Below are 24,544 nucleotides of genomic sequence, written 5' to 3' on the forward strand. Positions count from 1 at the left end.
CTCCTAACGCTATAAATTCTTCAGCTTTTTACTCACAAAAAAAAAATCGGGACAAACTTTGACCGGGCCTAAAATTGGAGTTTCTTTTATTATAGGGAATTGACCAAAATTCTTACGTAGACTCGGATTCAGATGACTCGGGTGACGGGTGGATCTCATCATCGTGGACGTTAATCTCCATGATCCACCGATCGGACGGTTTGGATCAAAAACAGGCCATCCGAGTTTTGGTCCAGGCAAAAGTCCTTTTTTCCCCTGGCGGAGGTTCCACGACACGCTCCGTTGTTTGCTAATTTACCATTCAAAACGCCCTGTCCCATTTTGGGTCCTGCGACCATTCTCGCCGCAGGGTCTCCAGGCTTTTCATCTTTTGGAGATGCAAAAGGACACGCTCCGACAAGGCTGCTCGGCCCCTTACGTTCCTGTTCTTTTGACCACCCGCTTTCGTGCTCCCCATGCCTGGATTCCCTCGCCAGTCGATTCAGGGGCAAGAGAACAGGGGGCGAAAGCATCGAGTGCCAACCAGTAGAATTCATTTCGTGCACGGAGAGACCGACGTACGTGAGACGCGACAGAAACCCAACACCCATCGGAAAGAGTTTTTACTCCGAATCTGTCGACCGACTCAGTCGAACCCGGTTTCGATTGAAGGTCGCCTTCGTGAGGCGATTAAAACATATTAGCAATTAGACCCAACGTGGGATTTCTTTCGTCCGATACCCCTCACATGTCCACCTTAACTCATGCGATTATTGCATGCTTGGCCCATTAAAGGACAGCACAAGAGCCAATTCGATTTCCATGAGCCATTTAAGCTTAATCGCTCGCCCTAAAAGCACGAGGGCTCATCGAATTTCTTGTTTCTTCTCCTATTGAGATTGTGTTTTCTTTGTGGCGAGATCGGCAAGTACATTCTCCTAAGCCAAATTTCTAGTTTTAGAGGATCGCTTTAAAACGTTAAATAAACGCTGTCCACAAAGGTGAAATCATGCGAGGGTAAGTTACGTAGTCCCCGCACACAACTTCATACACGCAAAGTAAATCGAATTTATTAAATCAAATCTGACAGACCCGATTAGCACGCAACACTCAATTCCCTGATCTCTCACTGAAGAAGGACAGGATCTCAGTAGTGACTTGCTCCGTCCTCTCCTCCTCCTCCTGGATAAAATGGTGGCTGTAGATAACCAGAACTTGCAGACCGTGGTGGCTGTAGATAACCAAAACTTGCAGACTGGGCACGAGTTCCTTGAAGAGTTCTCCCTCTATGTAACTTATGGTTCCGAATGTTTGTAACGCGACATCCTTATCCCCAACAATGAATTTTGTGGGGACACTTATTCTCGCCCCCGCCACGGCCCGAGCAACTCCTGCATTCAATGGACATGTCAGGTCCTGCCACTCTGAGAAGTTAAAGATCCGACTTGCAAATATCGAATTCAAATGAGGAATGGGAAAGAGGCTCCGGGCAAGCGAGGCTGTCACAAAATGCGCCTGCCAGTTCTTGCTGAAATTGATTGTGTTCGTATTCACAGTCCGTGGGGCATCTTCAAAGGGTCGGTCAAAGCAGATGAATGCATTTACTCCGTCATGGAATTTTCACAGATGAGAGAAACAACGTGGTTCTGGCAGACGTGTATTGTGCAGGACCATAAGGAGGCATGAATGCGAAAAGGTTCATCCTAGACATCACTTTTCGTAACCTCTTTCGATCTTTGCTTAGATTGGATTACTGTAAATGCAAACTCTGGCTAAAAGGCCGATCTTGGCTCCTTTTTGGTCACTCTACTAGCTAACTGGACTGAATCTGTGCGCTTTTGGGCTTTCGATATGTTCGAATTGAACCCGGTTTGAGCCAATTACATGTCCATGGCGCGGTAGTAGTTCAATGCCCCAGCAAACCGAAGCTCCGGAATTTCTCTGCCTTGTACAGGAGCTCCTCTTTGGTGATCTACGGGGGCAGTGAATTCGGGGTCTCGAGGAAATCGATGAGCTCAACACCCGGTGGTGCGACCAGAACATCGGGATCGTTCACCAGTAAGAACTTCTTAAACAACGTCAAACAGTTGTACTTGGCAAACGACTTCTCGGCTCTTCCCTGTTCCTGCATTAGCCACGATAAAGAGGAACAAGGAATGCAAGCTCAAGTACTGTACGGCTTGCCCAAATCGTGCTTTGATAATCAAGGCCTCAGACCATATTGAAACTCAATTTCTGACATTTTTCCTTGCCTGAAACTAAGTAGTGCAATGTGCGTTTGATTCAGTTTTCTCAAAAGACTTTTAACCTCCAAAGCTCGTTAAGGAAATATTAGGGTGTTTGGCAAATTTGAGCTTTTAGTCAAACGTTGGCATTGGGAAAACTAAAAACCTAAAGCTCATAGGGACTAATTTTGAGCTTTTAATATTTGGTCAAATATTGAAACCTTTTTTTAAAGTACTATCATAAATTTTTTTATTTTTTCAGTTTTATCTCTCATTGTTAAAAAACTACCCTTACTTTCACTAGAGTCGACAAATAATTTAATATTTTTTAATAAAAAGAAAAATGAAATCCAAAAGCTCTTTATAAAAAAAGATTTGTCAAACACTCATTACGTCGAAATATTTTTGCAAAGAATTTTTTATTAAATGCAATTTGCATTTCCCTAAAACCCTTTCGGCCAAGGATATTTGCATTTTTCCAAGGCCCATTTCTAAAGCCTTAGAGCCAGTTGATGAACTTTGTCGCCATGTATTTGGACGGCTTCGACTGTGGGGACCGTGGTCGATAAGGCAGGCCCAAGTTAACAAGCGCCTTGACTCTATTCGGCCTGAAGAGGCAAAGGTGCCATGCGATTTGTGCGCCCCAGTGGTGACCCACCACATACGCCTGTCAACCAAACCCATTTATAGTTTCATCAGCTTTTTTCGACGGAAGTATGAACGAAACATAGAAAAATCAATGTAGTACAGGCTATCCCCAATCCCGGTCGGCACATATTCAGAACCAAAGACTTTGGTAATAATCATGGACATTCAAATTCTATAGCAAGCAGCGAACCCTTCTACGAACAAGAAGCTATCTTGCTCAAAAATACCCTGCAGACTTATAATTACCATACGAATAGCACAAATGCTAATCCTCACAGAAAAGGCCCTACGAGTACTTAATCATTCTGCACCTGATCTTGACCAAGTGCATCGATGAGGCCGACCAGATGGAGGATGGTGTACAATGCAGGGTCGGTAGGGTAGTTTTGAGTCCCCGTAACTCCTCAGGTCGGGGGCGACGGCGTGGTACTCATGCTCGGCCAAGCGATGGATCTGGTGCTTCCATGTGGATCAGAGCTCGGGGAAGCCATGGATGAGCAGAACCAGAGGCCCGTCTCCTTTCTCTATTATGTGCATCCATATCCCATTCGTTCGGACTCGTTCGGACTCTCCTGTGAGCTATGTTGGCCATGTTTGCATGATGAATCTTTTCTGCGACCGGTCTATGCTACAAAAAAAAATGTGTTCATTCGTTGGTTCTTAAAATTCAACGCACGAAGTTTGGGCCTTTTAGCTATGGATTTCTCTAAACATCATTGGTGATGTTTCAATCAGTTTTTCATATGCTTTCTTCGAGAAATTGGAATTTGTTTTTGAATACGAAGGCATCATTTCACGACGATCAATAACGATGGTTGAATGGGGGGACATTAAATGCACGCCGGAACAGGGCCCTTTCGTTTCGTCAAAGCAAAACCCACTCATTTGATCTTCCCGCCTTAAAAAAAAAAAAAAAGTGTAATTAATTCAGGTTCTTTCATTCTTTCTCCAAATTCTTATTCTTCTAAATCCGGGCCGAATCGGCCCAAATTCAAAATCCATAAACCCGAACCCGCCTCCCCCTCCTTGCCCGGACGTTAAACGCCGGCACTTCTGGTGGGGTTTGGTTTCTGCAGCAGCGATGGGGAAGAACAAGCGAGCCAAAGATCGAGCTCCCGGCGCTCACTCGCCTTCCACCGTCTTCTTCTCCAACTTGCCTTACTCCTTCACCAATGCTCAGGTAACTCCCTCCCTCTCGGAAGATGCTTACAGTCGGCGGTCGCATGCGCGTGTTGCTGGATCGAGGAACGTTTTTGTAATCCTGGGCTCTCTGTTTTGGTCTTTCAGCTCAAGGAGACGTTCGGCAACGTCGGTCCGATCGGGCGATGTTTCAATGTGACCAAGAAAGGTGAGGGAATGTGATGATATCTACACCGGGGGGCGCTTGCGTGAGGGTTATACTTCTTCTATCAAATGGCTGGTATATATGATCATGCTGATAGTTTCTGTAGAGGAAATTTTATTCAACTGTGTGAGGAACACAATTTTTTTACCCTGTAAACTTCCCTTTGAAATATACTTTTAGAGCTCTTTCATGTTGTATAATTACTGATCCAGAGAATGCAATGACATCGGTTTGTATGTTGGTGTCCTGAAGGGTCGCAGGGACCGTCAGAGTTGGTGGTCTTGTAAGTGCTAAAATGGCGGACCAGGTTCATAGTAAGGCAAAGGAGATTGGGAGTTTGGGACAGCGTGTTCTCTGTCTCATCCACTTCCTGAAAAGGATCTTCGCCAACTAGTAAGTGCACCGTTGCTGTTACGCTCTATTTGTTGTCATCGTGGTCTTGCTCTTCATTTCTCTCGATAGTTGGTTTTCTCTCACCTTCTGGCCTTTTCCTCTCCTGTATTTCAGTTAAAAACATGCCGAATGGTGATATATTAAAGGGCTTGATGAGATCTCAAACCTCATCTGTACCGGTTGAGTGGAATGTCATCAGTCAATGTGTGAGCAACTAACTTGCAGGTGTGAATTGACTCGACAACTAAGTGCACATAAGCATATTTGCCTTTTTTTTCCTGGTGGAAGCAACTATGGTAGCGTCATTTACAACCAACACGGTGCCGGTACCTACTCTTCTTCTGCCTTCCCTACGCCTAGCGTTGTTTGTGCACGCTATTCTTTCATCATTGCAGTCATTATCAGAACCCTCCCTAGGAGCTCTCTGTTGCCAGCACTTCTTGCACCAGCAAGAATATCTCCTCCTTCGCCATAACCTTGTTGGCAGTGCCCCACTAGTAATGGCTCTGTAACCACAACTTGACGATGAACTGTGGTGCCCCGGAGACCAGTTGGTACAATCCTCCTGATGTGATGCAAATATCTACTAAGTAGAGGACAGAATAATGGATATGTGCCTTCAAGAATGATGAAGCTAATGAACTTTGTTGGGGAAGAGGGAAGTTGTGAATATTTCCTCTGATCTCTGTTATTTGCACATTCGATATGATGCAAAGTGCATTCAGCAAGGAAATGCAGGATTTACATTAGCTATTCTAAACGGGAGATTAGTAAAAATAAACATTACAATTTTTATGTTTCCTGTTAGAAGATGTCTCGAAAGGGCATGCCTCTAAGAAGTGTGGGCTATGTTGCTGGTGGGATCGACAATGTTCCTTGTCAAACATTGAAGTTGTGTTATGTTGTAATTTGGAAATATAACTTTCTTGGGTTGGGATTCTGAACTGGTTGTCATTTGTGACATACCAGGCCTTGCACAAGATGGATGTAGAATGGATGCCTGTGCCGTTCTTTTTACAAGCGTTAAATCAGCTCGAAGTGTTGTTGCAAAGTGAGGCGATTTCAATTGAAGGTGCCTTTGTAAGGCGTTTAAAATATTTTAGCAATAGACCCCATGTGGGATTCCTTTTGTCCGACACCCTCGCACCTCTACCTTAACCAATGTGATATTGCATTTTTGGCCCATGAAAGGACAACGCAAGAGCCAATTTTATTTCCGTGAGCCATTTAAGGTTAATCGCTTGCTCTAAAAGCACGAGGGCTAATCGAATTTCTTGTTCCTCCTCCTTTTGATCTCATTTTCTTTGTTGTGAGTTCGTCCTGTGCAATCTCCTAAGCCAATTCTCCACTTTTAGAAGATTGCTCCTTCTAGAATCCAACATATGTTGCACGACCAGTGCTCAACCATTAAGTAAACACCATCCACAAAAGTGAAACCATGTAAGGGTAGGTTATATAGTCTCTAAACACTACTTCATACACGCAACGTAAATCGAATTTATTGAATCGAATCCCACGAACCCGATTGGCACGTAACACTCAATTCCCCGACCTCTCGCCAAAGAAGGATAGGATCTCAGCAGTGACTAGCTCCGCCCTCTCTTGCTGGATAAAATGGTGGCCGTCGATGACCAGAACCTGAATACCAGGCACGAGCCCCTTGAAGAATTCACTCTCTATATAACTTTTGGTCCCGGCTGATTGGAACCCAATATCCTTATCCCCAACAATGAATTTTGTGGGGACACTTATTCTCGCCCCTTGCCACGGCCCGAGCAGCTCCCAATTCCTGCATTCAATTTCAATGGACATGTCAGGTCCTGTCACTCCGAGAAATTAAAGATCCAAATTGCAAATATCGAATTCAAAGGAGAAGTGGAGAAGAGACTCTAGGCAAGCGAGGCTGTCGCAAAATGTGCCTGCCAGTTCTTGCAGGAATTGAATGTGTTCGTATTCGCAGTCCGTAGGGCATCTTCAATCGGTCGGTCAAAGCGGATGAATGCATTTACTTCGCAACGGAATTTTCGTAAGTGAGAGAAACAACATGGTTCTGGCATAGCAGACAAGTATTTTGCCGGACCATAACGAGGCATGAATGCGAAAAAGTATATCCTAGACATCACTTTTCATAACCCCTTTCGATCTTTGCTTAGATTGGATTACTGTAAATGCAAACTCTGGCTAAAAGGCTGATCTTGGCTCCCTTTTTGGCCACTCCACTAGCTGACTGGACTGAATCTATATGCCTTTAGGCTTTCCATAGGGTCGAGTTGACTTTGAGTGCGGTTTTGGAGCAGACTTACCTGTCCATGGCGCGGTAGTAGTTCAATGCCCCGGTGAAACCGGATCTCTGGAACTTCTCTGCCCTGTACTGGAGCTCCTCTTCGGTGGTCCACGAGGGCAATGAATCCGGGGTTTCGAGGGACTCGATGAACTCGACACCCGGTGGAGCCACCAGCATATCGGGAGCATTCACCAGTAAGAACTTCTTCAATACCGTCGGACAGTCGTGCTTGGCAAACGACTTCTCGGCCCTTCCCGGTTCCTGCATTAGCCACGACAAAGAGAGACAAGAAACGCAAGCTCAAGTACTGTGCAGCTTGCCAAAACCATGCTTTAACAATCGGCGCCTCCTTACCTGAAACTGAGTAATGTACAACCCGTCGCCGAACTTTGCCATGTATTCGGACGGCTTAAACTGTGGGGTCCGGGGTCGATAGGGCACGCCCAAATTAACAAGCGCCTTGACTCTATCCGGCCTGAGGAGGCAAAGGTGCCATGCTACTTCCGCGCCCCAGTCGTGACCCACCACATACGCCTATTGACCAAACCCATTCTTATTTTCATCAGCTTTTTCTTGACGGAAGCGTAAACAAAACATAGAAGAATCAACGTAGTACAGGCTATTTCAAATTCTGGCAAGCAGCGCAACCTTCTATCAAACCACACGAATGGCACATTTGCTAATCCTCACAGAAAATACCCTGCAAGTACTTAATCATTCTGCGTGGCGATGCGACGCACCTGATCCTGACCAAGCACATCGATGAGGCCAACGAAGTCGCCGACCCAGTGGAGGATGGTGTACGATGCCGGGTCGGTGGGACAATCCGAGTCCCCGTAGCCCCTCATGTCGGGGGCGACGGCGTGGTACCCACGTTCAGCCAAGCGATGGATCTGGTGCTTCCATGAGGACCAGAGCTCGGGGAAGCCATGGATGAGCAGAACCAGAGGCCCATCTCCTTTCTCTGCTATGTGCATCCATATTCCGTTCGTCCGGACTCTCCTATGAGTTATGTCGGCCATGTTTGAGTGATGAATCTTGCCTATGAAAATTTTCTTGCTACATGTACATCGTATGAAGTGGTCAATCCTGGCGTTCTGGTGTTTGTTTTTTTTATTTTTTATTTTTGGGCACAGATTCCTTGAGACGTGATAGATTGATAATGCTCCAATGAGTTGTCATTAGCTCTCTTCGAGCAATTGGACTTTTCTTGAATTGAGTTGTCATTAGCTCTCTTCGAGAAATTGGACTTTTCTTTCAAGTCCGGAGACGTCATCCTCCGAAGTATAATCCATCTATTTACTCCACGATGGTCGATTGGGGGGAAACTAAAAAATTGTCCTTGGTGCATCCACGCTGGAACAGGGCGTGTTTGTTCTGCCTGGATTTCTTTTTTCAAAGCAAAATCCACTTTTTTCTTTTTTTTTGTTGGTAAAAGGTAAGAATATATATTAAGCTATGAACAAGAATTCGGCACCGTAACTCACACTTTAGCTATGGGGGCAGGGAGAGTGTGAGGGTGCCGAATCAAAAAAGTACAGAGAGAAGGAAACATAGCAGCAACTACTCGGCTGAACTACAAGTAAAAAACAGACCAATGACCCTCAGGCACCCCCTCCAAAGAGCGAAGAGATGGAGGAGAGCTAGGAAGAGGATGCCGAGCTGAAGATGGACAGATCGAACCCCCAACTTCTTTGGAGTCGCTTGTTTCTTGGAGTAGGCAGGACATTAGAGAACAAAAGAGCCTTATCCTTCACAACCTTGAACAAGTGATTCTTCATGGCCGGAATTGCCAAAGAGTCACCTCGAAAGATGATAGAATTCCTTTTTTTCCATATGAAATGACATAAAGCCCCAAAAGAGAAACAGGCAATACTGTGAAAAAAATCTTTGCCGGATAGGAATTTGAGAGCCCAAGAGAGGTTGTCATTCCAAACTTTGTTCTTCCAAGGTAAATTACATCTAGAAGCCCAAAAGAACGCAAGAGTCGCAGACGTTGTGCACTCAAAGAACAAGTGATCCACGGAGTCCGGAACGGAGCAGCAGAAAGCACAAACAGGGAACTCAATCCTCCCATAAGAGAGAAGGAGAGTCTGAGTTGGCAGCCTATTTTTTGCGAGCAACCACAAATGAAATTGAAATCTGGGTGCAAGGTCATTGTCCCAAATAAGAGGAGCCCAAGACACTCGATTCTTTTTAACCCTGATGTATTTCCAGGCAGAGGTAACAGAGAATGAACCCGATGGATCTTCTCGCCAGGTGAAGCGGTCAGAATCAGTAGAAAGAATGGTTATATTAATTCCCATATTTGCGAGGAGATCTCTCAAAGAAGCACCCACGGGAGAATAAAGGTCCGCCACTACAGAATAGCTTGGCAGGCGACAGCTCTCCACAAGGTCCGGCGAGATAAGTAAGAGAAGCGGGCCACATTCCAGCCAATTGTCGTGCCATAAGGAGACAGAGGAATCGTGGCCAATCTTCCAAAAGAAAGAGAGCCTAAAGTGTCTTCGAAGTTGAAGGATTTTTTTCCATGCCCACAAACACGTAGTGGGTGTGGAGGAGTTCCAAAAGTTGTCATTCTTTAAAAAATAAGAATGGATCCAACGACACCAGAGAGATTCTCTATCGGTGAAGAGAAACCATGTACTTAAGCAAGGAAGCAAGATTGCAGTCTCTCAATTTCCGAATACCCAAGCCACCTTCATTTTTTGGGAGGCAAATGTCATCCCAAGATACTTTGGCACCGTCTCGGCCAAGCGAGGTGCCCTTCCACAGAAACTGTCTTAGCAGTTGTTCAATTCTATCAAGAATAGAGATAGGCAGAGAAAAAACACTAGCCCAAAAGGCTTGGATAGAATGCAGTACCGACCTTATAAGTTGAAGCTTGCCAGCAAAGGATAAAAAGCGGTGAGCCCATGATTGAATTCTTGCGGTAATACGATCAATCAACGAAGCACAATCAGCTTTCCCAAGTCTTGAAGTGATGATGGGCACCCCTAAGTATCGAACTGGGAGTCGACCTTCCTGAAAACCAAATGCAAGTCGGATATTCTCTCTGATGGAAATAGGGCCTCCTGAGAGAAACACCTCGCTCTTGTTTTTGTTTGGAAGCAATCTACTCCAAGATGAGAATATATCAAGACTTCTCTTGAGGATCGTGGCGGAAACCCAATAAGCTTGACAAAAGAGAAAGACGTCAACAGCAAAGAAAAGATGGGTCAGCTTTACCTTTTTGCATCTCCAAAAGTATTTGAAGCCTTTCACCGAAGTAAGGAATTTTAAATCCCTGAGAACACATCCATAACAAGGGTAAAGAGGTATGGCGACAAAGGGTCCCCTTGGCGAAGGCCTCGACCTCCAGAGAAGAAGCCATGAAGTTCACCATTAATAGAAACCGAAAACTTGGGTGTTCTCACACACACCGTTATCAAATGGATGATCCATTCCGGGAATTTGAAAGTTTGCAGAGTGAGTTCCAAAAAATCTCAGTCTACAATATCATACACCTTTTGAAAGTCCACCTTAACAGCACATTTAAGAAGGTAAGGATCTAAGTGAAAACCAGAGAACAATTCCTGAGCAAGAAGAATGTTATCTCTAATTCTCCTTCCTTTAACAAATGCATTTTGAGATGATCCAACCAAAACATTCAAAACAGCAGCCACACGATTAGCTAGAATTTTTGTAATAACCTTGTAGATGGTATTACAACATGCGAAGGTCTAAAATCTGTGACTGCAGTAGCATTCTGAACTTTGGGAATCAACGTAAAGATAGTATTGTTTACCTCTTTTAGGAGGAAGCCCGAAGCAAAGAAATCCTGAACAGCTTCACTAACCAATGGCCCGACAAGATCCCAGTTGGTCTTGTAAAATTCAACCGAAAAGCCATCAGGACCCGAGGCTTTTCCTCTTGCTAGGGAGAAAAGAGTATCCTTGATCTCCGAATCTGTGACCGGGCAAGAGATGGAGCTGCATTGAATATCCGAGAGAGGCCAATGGATGAGCTCCTTCATCTCATGAAGAGACGATTTTGAGAGGCACGCCTGAGGTGAGAGCAGCTTTGAGAAGTGGGACACAAACACTTGAGGCACAAGGGCTGGATCATTTATGAGGACACCGGATGAATCCATAACCGAGAGGATGTGGTTTCTGGTCTGTCTGTTCTTAACCGAATTATGGAAGAATCTAGTATTTCGATCACCCTCTTTCAGCCAAGTCACACGAGACTTTTGACAGTAAAAAGACTCCTCATAGGCCCGCAGTTGGACAAAGGCACGTCGCTGGTTTTTTTCCAGGTCAGCAAGAGATGAATAAGAAGGATCATCATGAAGCCTAACCTGAGTGATGCGAAGGGCTTCTCTAGCTTCAGCCGTCCTCATCGAAATGTCGGAGAAAGAATCTTTATTGAGTAATATGAGGCGAGGTTTAACCAATTTCAGCTTGGACACGAGGTGGAACATCGGCACTCCGAAGACTGGCGTATTCCAAGTTTGATTGATGCAAGACGAGTAATCTGGGTGTTTAGACCAAAAATGAAAATATTTAAACGGCTTCCTTCTTGACACCGGATCAAGCACTCTAACAATCATAGGAGAGTAATTAGATATACCCGGATTGAGAAAGGAGGCTTGAGAGAAGGAGAACCGATGGTTCCACAGATTGTTAATAAGGACTCAATCAATTTTGCGCATTTTCCTTGCAGCACCAGAGGAAGTAGACTAGGTAAAACGGAAGCCAATGTATCGAAGGTCCACCAACTCGGTTTGAGCTAAACATAAATGAAACTCGTCAAAAGATGGAATCCAAGCGTTTGAACCCCCCACCCTATCCGATGGGTCCTTAATGGCGTTAAAGTCGCCAGCTACAATCCAAGGCGAGTCCTGGAAGACTTCATTGTAATGGATTAGATCATCCTAAAGGGGCCTACGACTGACAAACGTGTGATCAGCATAGATCGCAGAAATACAGCAACTCATGTTAGAAGAAGTAGAAGAAAGAAAACCATGAACAACTTGCTTATTCGAAGAAATAGGAGCAAACTCAACTACACTTGGGTCCCAGCCAACCCAAATTCTGCCACGAGGAGCATATTCATAGTTTGCCGTCCATTTCCAGCCTCTTAATAAGGTCGAAGATATGGAATCAAACAAATCTTCGGGCACCTTAGTCTCAAAAATACCGATCAAGCAAAGCTTGTTGGAGAGAACAAGCTTCCTTACCTCAGCACGCCTAATAGGATTGAGGATACCTCTAACATTCCAGAATCCAAAAAACATATGTACATAAGGAAGGGAGGTAGTTACCTCTTCATAGAGGTTTTGCGGCCAGTAGAGGTGGCCTTAGCAAGAACCGAAGCAGGAGGTTCATGAAGTAGATGATCCAGCTGGTCTTGAATAGAGTCTGGCTTTGCACAAGACATCGTTCCCCGAGGTGAGGAACTGATGGATAGTAGATCATCATCCTCCGAGATAGCATGAATACTAGAACTAGCAATCTCATCCGAGCCAATAGAATGTCCCGAGCAGGAGGTGTGGTCCAAGGTCTTGGCAGTATTATCATGTACCTTAACAGGTGCTTTCAAAAGTCCCTTAGAAATCCGAACAGGAGGGAGCACAGGTGGTTTAACCGGTTTAGTGGAAGCGATCTTCAGATTCAACTGTTGTCCACCTCCGGTAGCGCCTGCCATACTGACAAATGATGCCTTCTTAGAAAAAGGAAGCTTTTTTATTTTTATTTTTACTTACCACTTCATGCCATTCCTCACCCGCGAGAGGAATAAGTGGAGGGGAAGAAGCGAAGGCAGGCGCGACTTCACGCATTGTGACTAAATCAAAGGAACCGGCATCGTTTCTTGTAGGTATAGGTAGAGTAACCGAAGACGACACTTGGGAAAAAGCAGCGGCTTCCGTATGAGGAGCAGCAAGTTCCCCACCGGCTTCCAAAGCATCGAGAGGCTGCTGGACTCTTTCCGAATCTTGTTGCTGATGCGGGGCATGAGCATCCACCAAAACAGGGGAAACAAGCCTATCCTGGGGGAGCTGAACAGGAGCAGGAACAACTGATACAGGAGCCTTAGCTGCAGGCCTCCTCAAATTAGATGCTTGGCGAGAGGCTGGGGGATTGCAGTTGTGGCTAAAGATGCCGCACTTGGAACAAACTTGTGGACGCCACTCATATTTCACAACAACAATACGGGATCTTCACGCCCAAAAGAAAATTATCCTATTGAATTTAAATTAATCACAAAAATTTTATGTGGGTGCTTCGCAAGTTTATCTTCTTAAATTATCTCATCGTTTATCATTAAATAAAAGTCTAACTTGAAAAATAAGAACTCTTGAATAGACTCGATACATATCGAATTTTTAAAAATATCTTCATTTATTTCATTCGAAATAGGGACAGCAGTTTTGGAAAAGCACGCATTTGAATATTGAGGAGAGTACACCGCTGGAAAAATAAATGGAAATTGACGATGAAAAATTGGAATTCTCTGGGCAAAAGGAAATATAACAAATATTTTTAACTCAACGTAAATATTACAGATCGCTTACAAAAAAAAAAAAGCGTAATAATTCAGGTTCTTTCATTCTGGGCCTAAAGGGATTCTTTCAGGACAAATCGGTCAAGCCCAACCCATACTTCTTGTTCTCCTCTCTATCTCCATCTGGGTCGAAGCGGCCCAAATTCAAAACCCATAAACCCAAACCCGCCTCGTTCGTAACAAGGGCCAATGAACCGACCCGAACCGACCCGAAATCCATGAACTCCTTCCTTGTCCGGACGTTAAACCCTGGCACGTCGGCGTGAGGTTTGGCTTCCTGCAGCGGCGATGGGGAAGAACAAGAAGCAAGCCAAAGATGGAGCTCCCGGCGCTCACTCGCCGTCCACCGTCTTCGTCTCCAACTTGCCTTACTCCTTCACCAACGCTCAGGTACTCCTCCTCCTCCCTCTCGGAAGATGCTCGCCGGCGGCGGTCTCTTTTCGCGGCCGCGCGCGCGCGTTGTCCGATCGAGGAGCGTTTTTTTTGTAATTCCCGGGCTCTCTGTTTCGATCTTTTTCAGCTCGAGGAGGCGTTCAGCGACGTCGGTCCGATCAGGCGCTGTTTCATGGTGACCAAGAAAGGTGAGGGAATGCGTGATGATATCCGAGCTTCCGTGTTTTCGCGCGTTCGGGCATGTACTGGAGAGAGGGGTTTTGTTGTTGACTTGTTTTCTTGTCGCAGGTTCCAACGAGCATCGAGGATTCGCCTTCGTTCAATTGTAAGTCTCCGGCGATGGCCTTCCCTTGGAAGACTTGAATATGTCATCGATTTGTCGGCTGCTAATTGCGGCGTAGCATGATATAAGCTGAATCTTCATTGCCCTAGGATTCGTTGTGTGTCTTCAATTTGTTCGGTCAACTTGTCGTTTCCTTTATTTTCTCCCGAATGTGGAGAGGTTGAGGTGGAGCACGATTTAGCAAAGCTAATAAGGTGCCGTAGCTTAATTGAATACAGAGGAATTTGAGGTCCATTCTAATGCAATTACTGCACTGTTTTCTGTAGTTCTGCATATTCGGGTAGCTCTTGTGATTCTAGATGCCGTTGATGAGCTCTCTTTCCAATTTAGTTACTTTTCCAGTCAGGGTTGCAAATTTACCGCTAACTTCCTTTGTTAAGTACAGTTCACAGATATGAAATATTTATATTGGCTGAACCGTTGGAAGTTATCCACGATTTCCTTTGACTCTGATACTAGTTAGTAGTCTATGCTTAAAGATTTCCATATGATTTTGGCTGTCATACTATGAATGACAACAAGCGAGATAGTTATTTTAAGGTTCAATTGAGAATCATGACATGTAGATCAACTTTGTAAAGCCCAAACATAAGAAAGAGATGACACTTGGCTGCTCTTATAATTGAAGGAAATGCATGTTGTTATATTCATGTTTGACTACAAACTGGACAGAACTTGCATAATGCGTTGAGACCAGACAGTTTAAAGTTTATTTTTATGCATGTTGAGATAGTACTGATTTGAGGACAAACTAAACATGCCTTAAATAATGTGTTTGACAGGACATTTTGCAGTTCCAGCGCTCTTTGATGCATTTTGATAGTTTCTGATGCAGATTTGAAAATCTAACTGATGAGAATGTTAATGCAAAATTACAAAAATACTGCTCTACTGTTTGCCAAATTGCCAATGTCATGCCATTGCTGTGAACACATCTGTTGCAATATAGCAGTAGTTATTGTACCATGCTCTCTCTTCTAGGCAGGAATTTTTGTTGCAAGACCATATTCTGGTAATTTTTGAACCATCTGTCAATTTCACACAGGTTGTTTAGACTCGAAAATTATTTGGTTGGATGGATTTCATGTTTATATGCTGGAATCATTTACCTTTTTTTTTTAATGTACATAAATCAATTAATTATTGCTTTACTTCCATGCTGACTATTTCCTGAAGGCTCACATTCTCCATATGTATTGTAATGTTTATCACTGCCTTACAGTGCTGTTTCTGAAGACGCAAACCGTGCTATTGAGACTAGGAATGGTTCTTTGGTTGGTGGTCGTAAAATCGGAGTAAAACATGCTATGCATCGGGCCCCCCTTGAACAGCGTCGAGCACAAGTCAATCAAGGTTGATGCAATGCTCTTATCATAATACAAGCACCCTGCATTTGATATGCTCACTCCTATTCGTTGATTTTCTCAGATGATGCTGTGGAATCAAAAAAAGCTAAGGACAGTAAATCTCACAGGACAACCGAGCCTGCTTTGGAGTTACAGGAAAAAGGTTTCATTCTTTGATTATTCATTATTTACTGTATGTCATGTATTGCACATTATCACTTTTTCGATTAACCATATATTTTCCCTTGAACTCAGATAGACCTGTTGTATCTCAAAAAGCAGCTGTTGTATCTCAAAAAGCAGCTACACTGTGCCGTAATTTATCTGATAATGAGAAATGCTCAGAAAAGCAAAGGTACTGATTGTTATATTAAGCTTCTTGACCTTCTGTTGAAAAAGATGGTTGTTTGAGTAGCTTTTTAGATCATTGATCATGTGGGAGAGGAACAAATTTGACTTATTTTATTTGGGTCAATCTCATAAAGTATTCTTCCCTGGAGTTTTTGTGCAAGATATACTGTAATGATTATCAAGCTGCTAGATATTTTTTGGACAAATCCTGATGGATGCCACTTGTTCAAAGGTGATTATCAGTGTCCCTTGCATTAATTCACTGGCACATTTTTCTGGGGCGAGTCAGGGTTGTGAGTGCTTTCTGATACTAGTGAAAAGGTAGTAAGTTGGTTTGACCTTCATTTGTGATAACATCTCCCAGAATTTCAAGATGGAGGTCAACCATTGATTACGGGTAAAGAACTTGAATATAGGTAGATCCTAAGTTTGAATTAGGGTGCGACACATTCATTTGTGTTGGGCAAGACCATGTTGTTTTTACTCGATTGTGCTGGTGCATTGGTTTTGTACTTCTTTTATCAGATGATTGGTACATATGAACTTGCTGATAGTTTCTGTAGAGGAAATCTTATTCAACTGTGTGAGGAACACAAATTTTCTACCCTGTAAACTTCCCTTTGAAATATACTTTTAGAGCTCTTTCATTTTCTATAAATACTGATCCAGAGAATTATAGAATGTTGTGTGTTAATGTGAATGCAATGACATCAGTTTGTATGTTGGTGTTCTGAAGGGTTGCGAGGACCATCATATTTGGTGGTCTTGTAAGTGCTAAAATGGCTGACCAGGTTCATAGTAAGGCAAAGGAGATTGGGACAGTGTGTTCTGTGTCATATCCACTTCCTGAAAAAGATCTTGAACAACATGGTAAGTGCACCTTTGCAGTTACACTCTATTTGTTGTCATCTTGGTCTTGCTCTTCGTTTCTCTTAATAATTGGTTTTCTCTCACCTTCTCGCCTTATCCTTTCCCATATCTCAGTTAAATATTTTGAATAGTAATATTTTAATGGGCCTGATGAGATCTCAAACCCCATCTGTACCGCTTTAGTGGAATGTAATCAATCAATGTCTCGGCAACTAACTTGGAGGTGCAAAATAACTTGACAACTAGGTGCACATATTATTGAAGAACATATTTGCCCATTTTTCCTGATGGACACAAATATAGGAGTATCATTCACAACCAACACTGTGCCAGTAGCTACTCTTCTTCTGCCTTCCCTACGCCTAGTGTTGCATGTGCATGCTATTTTTTATCGTTGCAATAATTATCTGAACCCTCCTTGCGAGCCCTCTGTTGCCAGCATTTCTTGCATCAGCAAGAATATCTCCTCCTTTGCCACAACCTTACTGGCGGTACCCCACTAGTGCTGGCACTGTAACCACAACTTAACAATGAACTGCAGTGCCACGGAGAACAGTTAGTACAATCCTCTTGATATAATGCGAATATCTACTAAGGTAGAGGACAAAATGATAGATATGTGCCTTCAAGAATGATGAAGCTAATGAACTTTGTTAAGGAAGAGGGGAGTTATGAATATTACCTCTGGGCTCTGTTATTTGCACATTCAATATGATGTAAAGTGCATTCAGCAAGGAAATGCAGGATTTACATTAGCTATTCTAGACTTAGTTAAAATAAATATTACAATTTTTGTATTTCCTGTTAAAAGATGTCTCGAAAGGGCATGGCTCTGATAAGTGTGGGCTATGTTGCTGGTAGGATTGACAATGTTTCTTGTTGAACACACCTAACTAATCGAAGTTGTGTTATGTTGTGATTTGGAAATATAACTTTCTTGGGTTGGCATTCTAAACTGGTCGTTATTTGTAACATACCAGGCCTTGCACAAGATGGATGTAGAATGGATGCTTCTGCCGTTCTCTTTACAAGTGTTAAATCAGCTCGAAGCGTTGTTGCAATGTTACATCAAAAAGAGATTAATGGAGTGACTGTATGGGCACGACAGCTGGGTGGGGAGGTAAAGGCATAACCTTATATTATTCTATTGTTTGTTGTTTGCCCAAAGTACACCCTGGAGACAAATTTGTGTATACTGCTTATTGATACTGCAGCTATATATCAGTTTTTATGTGGCAAATAATTTTTTTCGGTCGGAATATTGTATATAATTGGCCTGAGCTGTTCCAATCCTTACCTATTATCATGAAGAAACGTGAGTGATTGTCTAATTTGTTTGGCAGGGCTCAAAAACTCAGAAATGGAAGCTCATTATAAGAAACCTTCCATTCAAGGTGATATTATATGCATTATCCCAACCCTGCTGCTGCTTTCCTGGTGGGCAGAGCTCATCTTCTGAGCAAATATCTTTTGGTGAGTGCAGGTAAAAAATGATGACATAAAAGAGATGTTTTCAGCGGCAGGGTTTGTGTGGGATGTCTTTATTCCTCAAAATTCTGAGACAGGGTAAATTCTCATCACTTGTTATCAAATGTAACTAGGACTATGCTCTTTTGCTTAACTATGATTGGGTTTTGCAGGTTGTCTAAGGGTTTTGCGTTTGTGAAATTCACGTGCAAAAGTGATGCAGAAAATGTATGGCTTCACATTACCACTTTCAGAATTTTTTAGGCTGGCATTGTAAAATTGATATCTATTCTTTCTTGCAGGCCATCCTAAAGTTCAATGGGAGTGTGTTCGGTAAAAGAACTATAGCGGTTGATTGGGCTGTTCCAAAGAAGGTATATCATGGTGTCAGTGCTGTTATTGCTGCCCCTACAGATGGTAAGTCAGCATTTGCTTATATAAAATTTGGTTATTAGATCTTTCGTGTAATGGAGTCTTTCTTAAGGAAACTGGCAGTAACTTGTGAATTTGACTGATGAACATTTTTCCTTCATTTTATCCAAGTTATTCTATGAGAAAACAAATTCAGAAAACTGGAACTTAAAGAAATTTTTTTCTTAATATGTCATCTCAATGGCCCATTTGTATGGGGATCTTATGATCTAAATGCACATTCAGTGTAATGTGGTTGCTGGATTTTGCAGGACAGGAAAGAGAAACAGAAGAGGAAGGTGGTAGTAGTAGTGAAGATCTGGAGGATGATGTTGCTGATGAAGGAAAAGGAACCCTACTATCTGACGAGGATGATGTTGGAGTGGAGAATCCGGATGCAACTGGAATAGAAGATACTCAGGCAGAGTTAAATTTTGATGACGAAGCTGATATTGCGAGGAAAGTTCTTCAAAATTTGATCACATCTTCTGGTAGAGGAAGTCACCCTAACAGTGAGAGTTTGGAGCAGCTTAAAAGAGAGGAAAATGGAAGTTCTAAGGAAACCAATGATGTTGCAATTGAGGCTGTCAATTGTTCATCTGTTGGTGAAGCTAAAAGTTCTGGTAAACATAAAATGAAAGATGTGCAGCAAACAGATGTGGATGACGATTTGCTAAGAACTATTTTTATAAGCAACCTGCCTTTCGATGTTGACACTGAAGAAGTGAGGCAACGGTTTTCTGGATTTGGGGATGTGCAATCATTTGTTCCGGTTCTTCACAAAATTACCCAGTATGGACCATAATTTCCTTCAATTTGCTTCTATTTGTTGTTTGTCTATGGTTTCACCCAATTCTTTGTGGCAGGCGGCCGAAGGGCACGGGTTTTCTCAAATTTAAAGCAGTAGATGCAGCTAATGCTGCAATATCAGCAGCCAGTGTAACATCTGGTGTGGGGATATTTTTGAAAGGTAGACCATTAACTATTCTGAGGGCCTTGGATAAGAAGTCAGCCCATCAGAAGGAGTTGGACAAGGCCAAAACTGAGGATCATGACCACCGCCACCTTTACCTGGCAAAGGTAGACAGCTCAAACAGTTGTCCAACCTTGGTGTGCTTGTGTTTTAACATGCTCATGGACCATATTTTCGAAAAGCTTGGCTAACAGATTGTTGTCAATCTGTAAACAGGAAGGACTTGTTGTTGAAGGATCGGCCGCAGCTGAAGGTGTTTCAGAGAGTGATATGGCCAAACGTAAAGGGTAAGTCTCTTCCCTTCTGATGCAGCTTTATTCTTTCTTTTGCTTGTCATATGTTCTGTTGTGGAGATGCTTGACTTTATTTTGGACCTTCACCTCCAACTTGTCTGTTTACCCGGCCTTCTTATTCCTCTTTTGCTTCTTAGTACATGGTCGATTACCAATCCGTACAAACAATAGATTGTCAGAAGTGTCTCATAACTATCATAGCAACGATTTGACTGATTTTCTTCAGCAAAGTTACGCTGTAATCATTTGATTCGACTGGAACATCTTTTATCACAGGTACCCAGATGTCTTAAAGTTAGACTCTTGAGTTTATTCTCATTGAAACATCGATCTTCGTTTGCATCAGTTTGCCAGAGGATCTTCCAATATGTTTATAATAACTGGTTTGTGATTTTAATTATTGGTTTCAAGAATAGATATTACAGATTTGAATGCATGAAGACAGGTGATTGTACCCATTTTACATCTTCCTGGTGCTAGTTGAATCCGGCACATGCAATATAATTATTTCCTGTAGTATGTGTAGAAGAGGATGCATGATGGTGAACGATGGCACTTCTATTAGATGCTAATGATGGTAACTCTTGTAGTGTGTGTCTTCAGCAATTGGGTTAATGATATTCTGGTCCTTTCCAGGCTGGAGAGGGAGAAGATGACTAAGCTGCAATCTCCAAATTTTCACGTTTCAAGGACCAGACTTGTTATTTATAACTTGCCAAAGTCAATGACTGAAAAAGAACTTAAAAAGCTGTGCTTTGAAGCAGTTACCTCACGAGCTACAAAGCAAAAGCCAGACATTAGACAGGTCAGTAAGTATTGTTTACTGAAGCGTTTCCCTTTGTCTTTTGGCAAAACAACAAATAAATAGTCAAATAAGGACACTTAGTCTATTGTTGCCATTTCTCATCTACTAAATGTAGTTTGTATTTATATTTCTCGTGCAGATAAAGTTCCTGAAGAACATCAAGAAAGGTAAAGTTGTCACAAAGGATCACTCACGTGGAGTTGCTTTCGTTGAATTTACCGAACACCAGCACGCACTTGTGGCCCTGAGAGTACTGAATAATAATCCTGGTAAGGTCATCCTAAAGTGTCCTATTTTGATTGTAGGTTTATGGGGTCGTGTGTGGGTGGGTGCGTGAGAGAGAGAGAGAGAGAGAGGGCATTGAGGAGGTTCTCCTCCCACATACTACTATAATGTTCCTTCACTAATTTCTTATGCTCTAGATCTGATGTTATTATCTAATGTTTCCTCCAGAAACTTTTGGACCCCAACATCGGCCAATTGTTGCATTTGCCCTAGACAATGTGCAAACGCTAAAGCAAAGGAAAGCTAAACTACAAGCTCTCCAACAAAGCTCCCTGAATGATCCTGAAGGCATGGGGCCAGAAGATTATGACAATGCCCCTCCACCCAATAAGTCTAAGAAACGTAAGTTCAGGGGTGAAGATAGATCACAGAAAGATTCGCAAGGGGCTTATCGGAATGAAAGTTTGCAACCTAGTGAAGGTGCTGCTAAAGCACATATCGCTAGTTGGAAGCGGAGTCGTAATCTGGCAAATAAGATGGAAAAGACAATTCCATCTGAAGAAAAATTAGAGAATTCAAATGAGAAACGTGTGGGAGGATCAAAAAGGAAACCGAAGGGTAAGCTGGAACTGAAGCAAGCTGATGGCAGACGATTGTTCAAAGGTGAGGTCACACCTGGAGGGAACAGCAAAAAGGAATCGCTTGAATCAAAGGTGGTACCCAGAAAGAGAAAGCTGCAAGAACAAATGGACGAACAACATGGCAATGCAAATTTGAGAAAAGGTCGAAGGCCGAAGAAAATAAAGGAACCGCCTAAGAAAGAGGCGGTAGACAAACTTGATCGGTTAATTGAGCAATATAGAGCTAAGTTTTCGCAACAAAGACCTGGTAAAGGTGACGGACTGAAGGATGCTTCTAAGAAGCGAAGTAGGTGGTTCGAATCTTAATTTTGCTTTGAGGCTTTGTAGCATTTTATGTATTCTTTTGGTGTATTAGCATTCTCCTTTACGCAAGAAACTTTGTGCGGTAAAGTTGATTTATTCGTATTTTACAGAGTGATGGATCTGGTTTTTTTGGTCCCTGGACGACTCCTGTTATTTCATATCTATGAAAGCCTCACTTGTCTGTTCCCGGTCTGCCATGTCAATTCCCGAGAAACATGGGAATGTAAATTAATTAGACTATACTTGGAATTAACGAATGTTGAGTTTAGGGGTCAATGGCGGTCGCCCCAAATGATCAAAGTAGAGAGACTTTCAAAATTCGTCTCTTTGATCAGACTTGTACCTCTATTTGGAAGCCAAGAGCTTGCAGCAGCTCCAGATCTGCAGTCAGATTCATCACGGGACATTCTTGACCTAATCGAGGACGAATTAATCAATCAACAGTTGGATGCTTCTGGAATTGGTCGAATCCCTTAAAACCATTTCAAATGCAGTAAATTGAAATTCCATCTTTACGAATTCATTAGTGGCGACACCTACGGGTTGTGCATTGTGTGCTGAGGGCGTCTGGGCTGATTCTCTGGTCATGTTGGTAAAGTTAATGGCGATTAGACTCCATTTCCCATTTTTGTTTTTGGATTTTCTTTCCTCTACAGGTTATTTTCTTTTTGCTAATTTGGGTGATAAGGTGGAATTCAACGAAGGGGATGTCGTCGAAGGACTCCGTCCGTCGCGACTTGTCCATGCAATGGATGTCCCTTTAATTCAAGAACACTCTCGTCGTTTTCTAATTAGAGGGTGTTCCCAAGAATCCTTGCTGAATGGATCTCCAATCTCTCTAGAACCTTCAGCTAAAGAAGGAGAGGAGTCCTCGCTTGCTCGTAATATCTGTCGAGTTTTCGCGCGTTCTCTCGATGGATCCTAGAAAAGCCCACGGACCTCCCTACATTTGCCACATCTTGGCGAAAGTACACCGACCATCTTCTCGGAAGAAACGTGTATGTCAGTGCTTTTGAATCATGATGGTCCTTGAATTGCAGCAGGCTCAGCCTTCCTTCAAAACTTGGAAAAGGAAAAGAAGTCAAGGGGGGTGGTGTCCCACCATCGGCAGAAAAAAAGGGGACTGCTCTTTTCAGTACGTTACGTTGATCACTGTAGCCCCGCAGGACCAACGAGGCAACTCCCCATTTTTCAAATTGTGTCTTTCTCCATTATCGATGTTTCATGTGAACTCGATGCTCCCGCCTGGCATGGTTAGGGCTCGGACCCGCTTTTGTGCTCGTGTTTTTCTAGGAATCCCTTGCCGACATAGCCAAGAACGACGTCTATGGACGAAAGGCATCATGTCTATAGGACGGACTGAGTTACGTCCGCATCCACCACCGCTTCAATCCGGTTCTAGTTGCCGCGGGGGGGATTTGACCTCCCGGCTTCACTCTCTAATGTCGGAAACCGCCGTGAGAGAAGAAGACGAGGAGCAAGGGCTTGTCTGATATGGGAGTGGACATTGGTGGTGGATATGGTCAATCAATTCGAGTTCATAAAATGGAAACCGTTGTATCACAGGGGGAATAATCTTATCTCCTCACCGGAGGATTGCCTAATCTTGTCACTTTAGATTTCCTGTTCTTTGGGGGTACGGCTCCCCGCCTGCTCTCGAGCACGCGATTCGGAAAGTAGTCCAACGAAAAGGAGAGGTCAACAATTCGGGTTTCTTGGCATACTTCCATGATGGTCCCGACCACTAACTTCGCTACTTTCTAGAGACGTTGGCCGCACACAGAGAGAGAGAGAGAGAGAGAGAGAGAGAGAGAGATTTCCACTCCCTACTACCCCCGCCATCTCGTTCCGTACAGGTTCTTTCCCCGCCCCAACCTTTTTTTTTCTCCATGTTTTCCTCCTTTTCCTCCGTTTCTCCTCGATCCGGGCGAATGTTTCCTCGTCTCATTTAAGATACAGGGATCGATATGAATGTCGTGTGGAATCGCACGATCTAAGATTTGAAATTTCAGCCTGCGATGTCATCGGAGAAGGGACGCGGTTTGACTTGATGTGATAATGCCAGGCCGATTATTTCTCCTCCTCCTCCTTGTTTTTTCGAAGTTTAGCCATGTTTAATGCTGCACCCTTTGTCAAAAACCGATTGCCAACCACCAAATGACCAAACCTCGCCATTTTTAGCGAATTCATCGAGGAATATTCTTCCGTTCTCTGCCCCCAATGTTTTTTCGTGGGCTTTTGCTCGATAGGAGCGACGACTATCTTTTAACATTTGCAAAATGTTTTAAATTGCCCTGCAACGTCTGTAATTTTTGTGTCCCAAATCCTATCAGCGCGTCTCATCTGTGAGATCCGCGTTTCTTATTTCTTAGCTCTACTTGTAGTTTCGAGAACAGGAAAATAGGAGAGAGACAATCCCTGATAAGTGATAAGTACACTTCCTGTTTATACCTAATCAAGATTTGTCGAGATTATGTATATGCTCATGCCCTGAATGAAAAAAGGAGTTTAAGATTCGATTAAACAAATAATATTTCGAAATAACAGCGAGTTTCTTTCGATGATTCACCAAAAGATCACATCGAATCTAACAATTAAAAATTCAACGGAGAGAGAGAGAGAGAGCGGGGAATAAAAAAAAAAAAATCCAGACATTATCGAAGAAAAACAAAGGCGGACACAAATCAGGAGAGGAGGCAATGG

At 43.1% G+C, this 24,544-nt stretch overlaps 3 protein-coding genes and 1 long non-coding RNA gene across 4 annotated transcripts; 2 read left to right on the forward strand and 2 right to left on the reverse strand.

Annotated features, from left to right (window-relative positions):
• Window positions 1-1,089: 1,089 nt before the first annotated feature.
• On the reverse strand, window positions 1,090-2,110 carry LOC104420548. The gene is made up of 2 exons (XM_039302489.1): window positions 1,956-2,110; window positions 1,090-1,507 (listed from the first exon to the last, which is right to left on the reverse strand). Exons 1-2 carry the CDS (start codon window positions 2,108-2,110, stop codon window positions 1,090-1,092), a joined length of 573 nt encoding a protein of 190 aa, XP_039158423.1.
• Window positions 2,111-3,844: 1,734 nt separating this feature from the next.
• On the forward strand, window positions 3,845-5,530 carry LOC104418858. Its single transcript, XR_001981580.2, has 4 exons — window positions 3,845-4,032; window positions 4,140-4,272; window positions 4,450-4,590; window positions 4,705-5,530. It is a non-coding gene; the product is annotated as an uncharacterized LOC104418858 (long non-coding RNA).
• A 431-nt stretch (window positions 5,531-5,961) lies between these two features.
• Window positions 5,962-8,016, reverse strand: LOC104418857 (epoxide hydrolase A). Its single transcript, XM_010030321.3, has 4 exons — window positions 7,615-8,016; window positions 7,229-7,408; window positions 6,894-7,135; window positions 5,962-6,379 (listed from the first exon to the last, which is right to left on the reverse strand). The coding sequence occupies exons 1-4, from the start codon at window positions 7,894-7,896 to the stop codon at window positions 6,130-6,132; spliced, it is 954 nt and encodes a 317-aa protein (XP_010028623.1). The 5' UTR covers window positions 7,897-8,016; the 3' UTR covers window positions 5,962-6,129.
• A 5,667-nt stretch (window positions 8,017-13,683) lies between these two features.
• LOC104418859 (RNA-binding protein 28) lies at window positions 13,684-22,027 on the forward strand. The gene is made up of 18 exons (XM_010030322.3): window positions 13,684-13,810; window positions 13,941-14,001; window positions 14,102-14,138; window positions 15,379-15,509; window positions 15,585-15,665; window positions 15,758-15,857; window positions 16,590-16,723; window positions 17,704-17,843; window positions 18,067-18,117; window positions 18,207-18,289; window positions 18,364-18,418; window positions 18,493-18,607; window positions 18,874-19,393; window positions 19,468-19,681; window positions 19,791-19,861; window positions 20,504-20,672; window positions 20,812-20,941; window positions 21,126-22,027. Exons 1-18 carry the CDS (start codon window positions 13,709-13,711, stop codon window positions 21,842-21,844), a joined length of 2,913 nt encoding a protein of 970 aa, XP_010028624.2. The 5' UTR covers window positions 13,684-13,708; the 3' UTR covers window positions 21,845-22,027.
• The last annotated feature ends 2,517 nt before the right edge of the window (window positions 22,028-24,544 follow it).

The sequence above is a fragment of the Eucalyptus grandis genome, chromosome 9 (assembly GCF_016545825.1).
Source record: "Eucalyptus grandis isolate ANBG69807.140 chromosome 9, ASM1654582v1, whole genome shotgun sequence".
Taxonomy (NCBI): domain Eukaryota; kingdom Viridiplantae; phylum Streptophyta; class Magnoliopsida; order Myrtales; family Myrtaceae; genus Eucalyptus; species Eucalyptus grandis.

What these genes read in the sequence shown, in the direction of transcription:
- LOC104420548 (XM_039302489.1), bottom strand. Translation starts at nt 2,110, where the DNA reads ATGCAGGAACAGGGAAGAGCCGAGAAGTCGTTTGCCAAGTACAACTGT. An exon ending in ACCCCGAATTCACTGCCCCC is followed by an intron (nt 1,508 to 1,955) that starts GTAGATCACCAA and finishes AATCAATTTCAG; the next exon opens with CAAGAACTGGCAGGCGCATT.
- LOC104418857 (XM_010030321.3), bottom strand. Translation starts at nt 7,896, where the DNA reads ATGGCCGACATAACTCATAGGAGAGTCCGGACGAACGGAATATGGATG. An exon ending in ATGTGCTTGGTCAGGATCAG is followed by an intron (nt 7,409 to 7,614) that starts GTGCGTCGCATC and finishes TTTGGTCAATAG; the next exon opens with GCGTATGTGGTGGGTCACGA. An exon ending in TGTACATTACTCAGTTTCAG is followed by an intron (nt 7,136 to 7,228) that starts GTAAGGAGGCGC and finishes TGGCTAATGCAG; the next exon opens with GAACCGGGAAGGGCCGAGAA.
- LOC104418859 (XM_010030322.3), top strand. Translation starts at nt 13,709, where the DNA reads ATGGGGAAGAACAAGAAGCAAGCCAAAGATGGAGCTCCCGGCGCTCAC. An exon ending in TCGAGCACAAGTCAATCAAG is followed by an intron (nt 15,510 to 15,584) that starts GTTGATGCAATG and finishes TGATTTTCTCAG; the next exon opens with ATGATGCTGTGGAATCAAAA. An exon ending in AAAAGATCTTGAACAACATG is followed by an intron (nt 16,724 to 17,703) that starts GTAAGTGCACCT and finishes GTAACATACCAG; the next exon opens with GCCTTGCACAAGATGGATGT.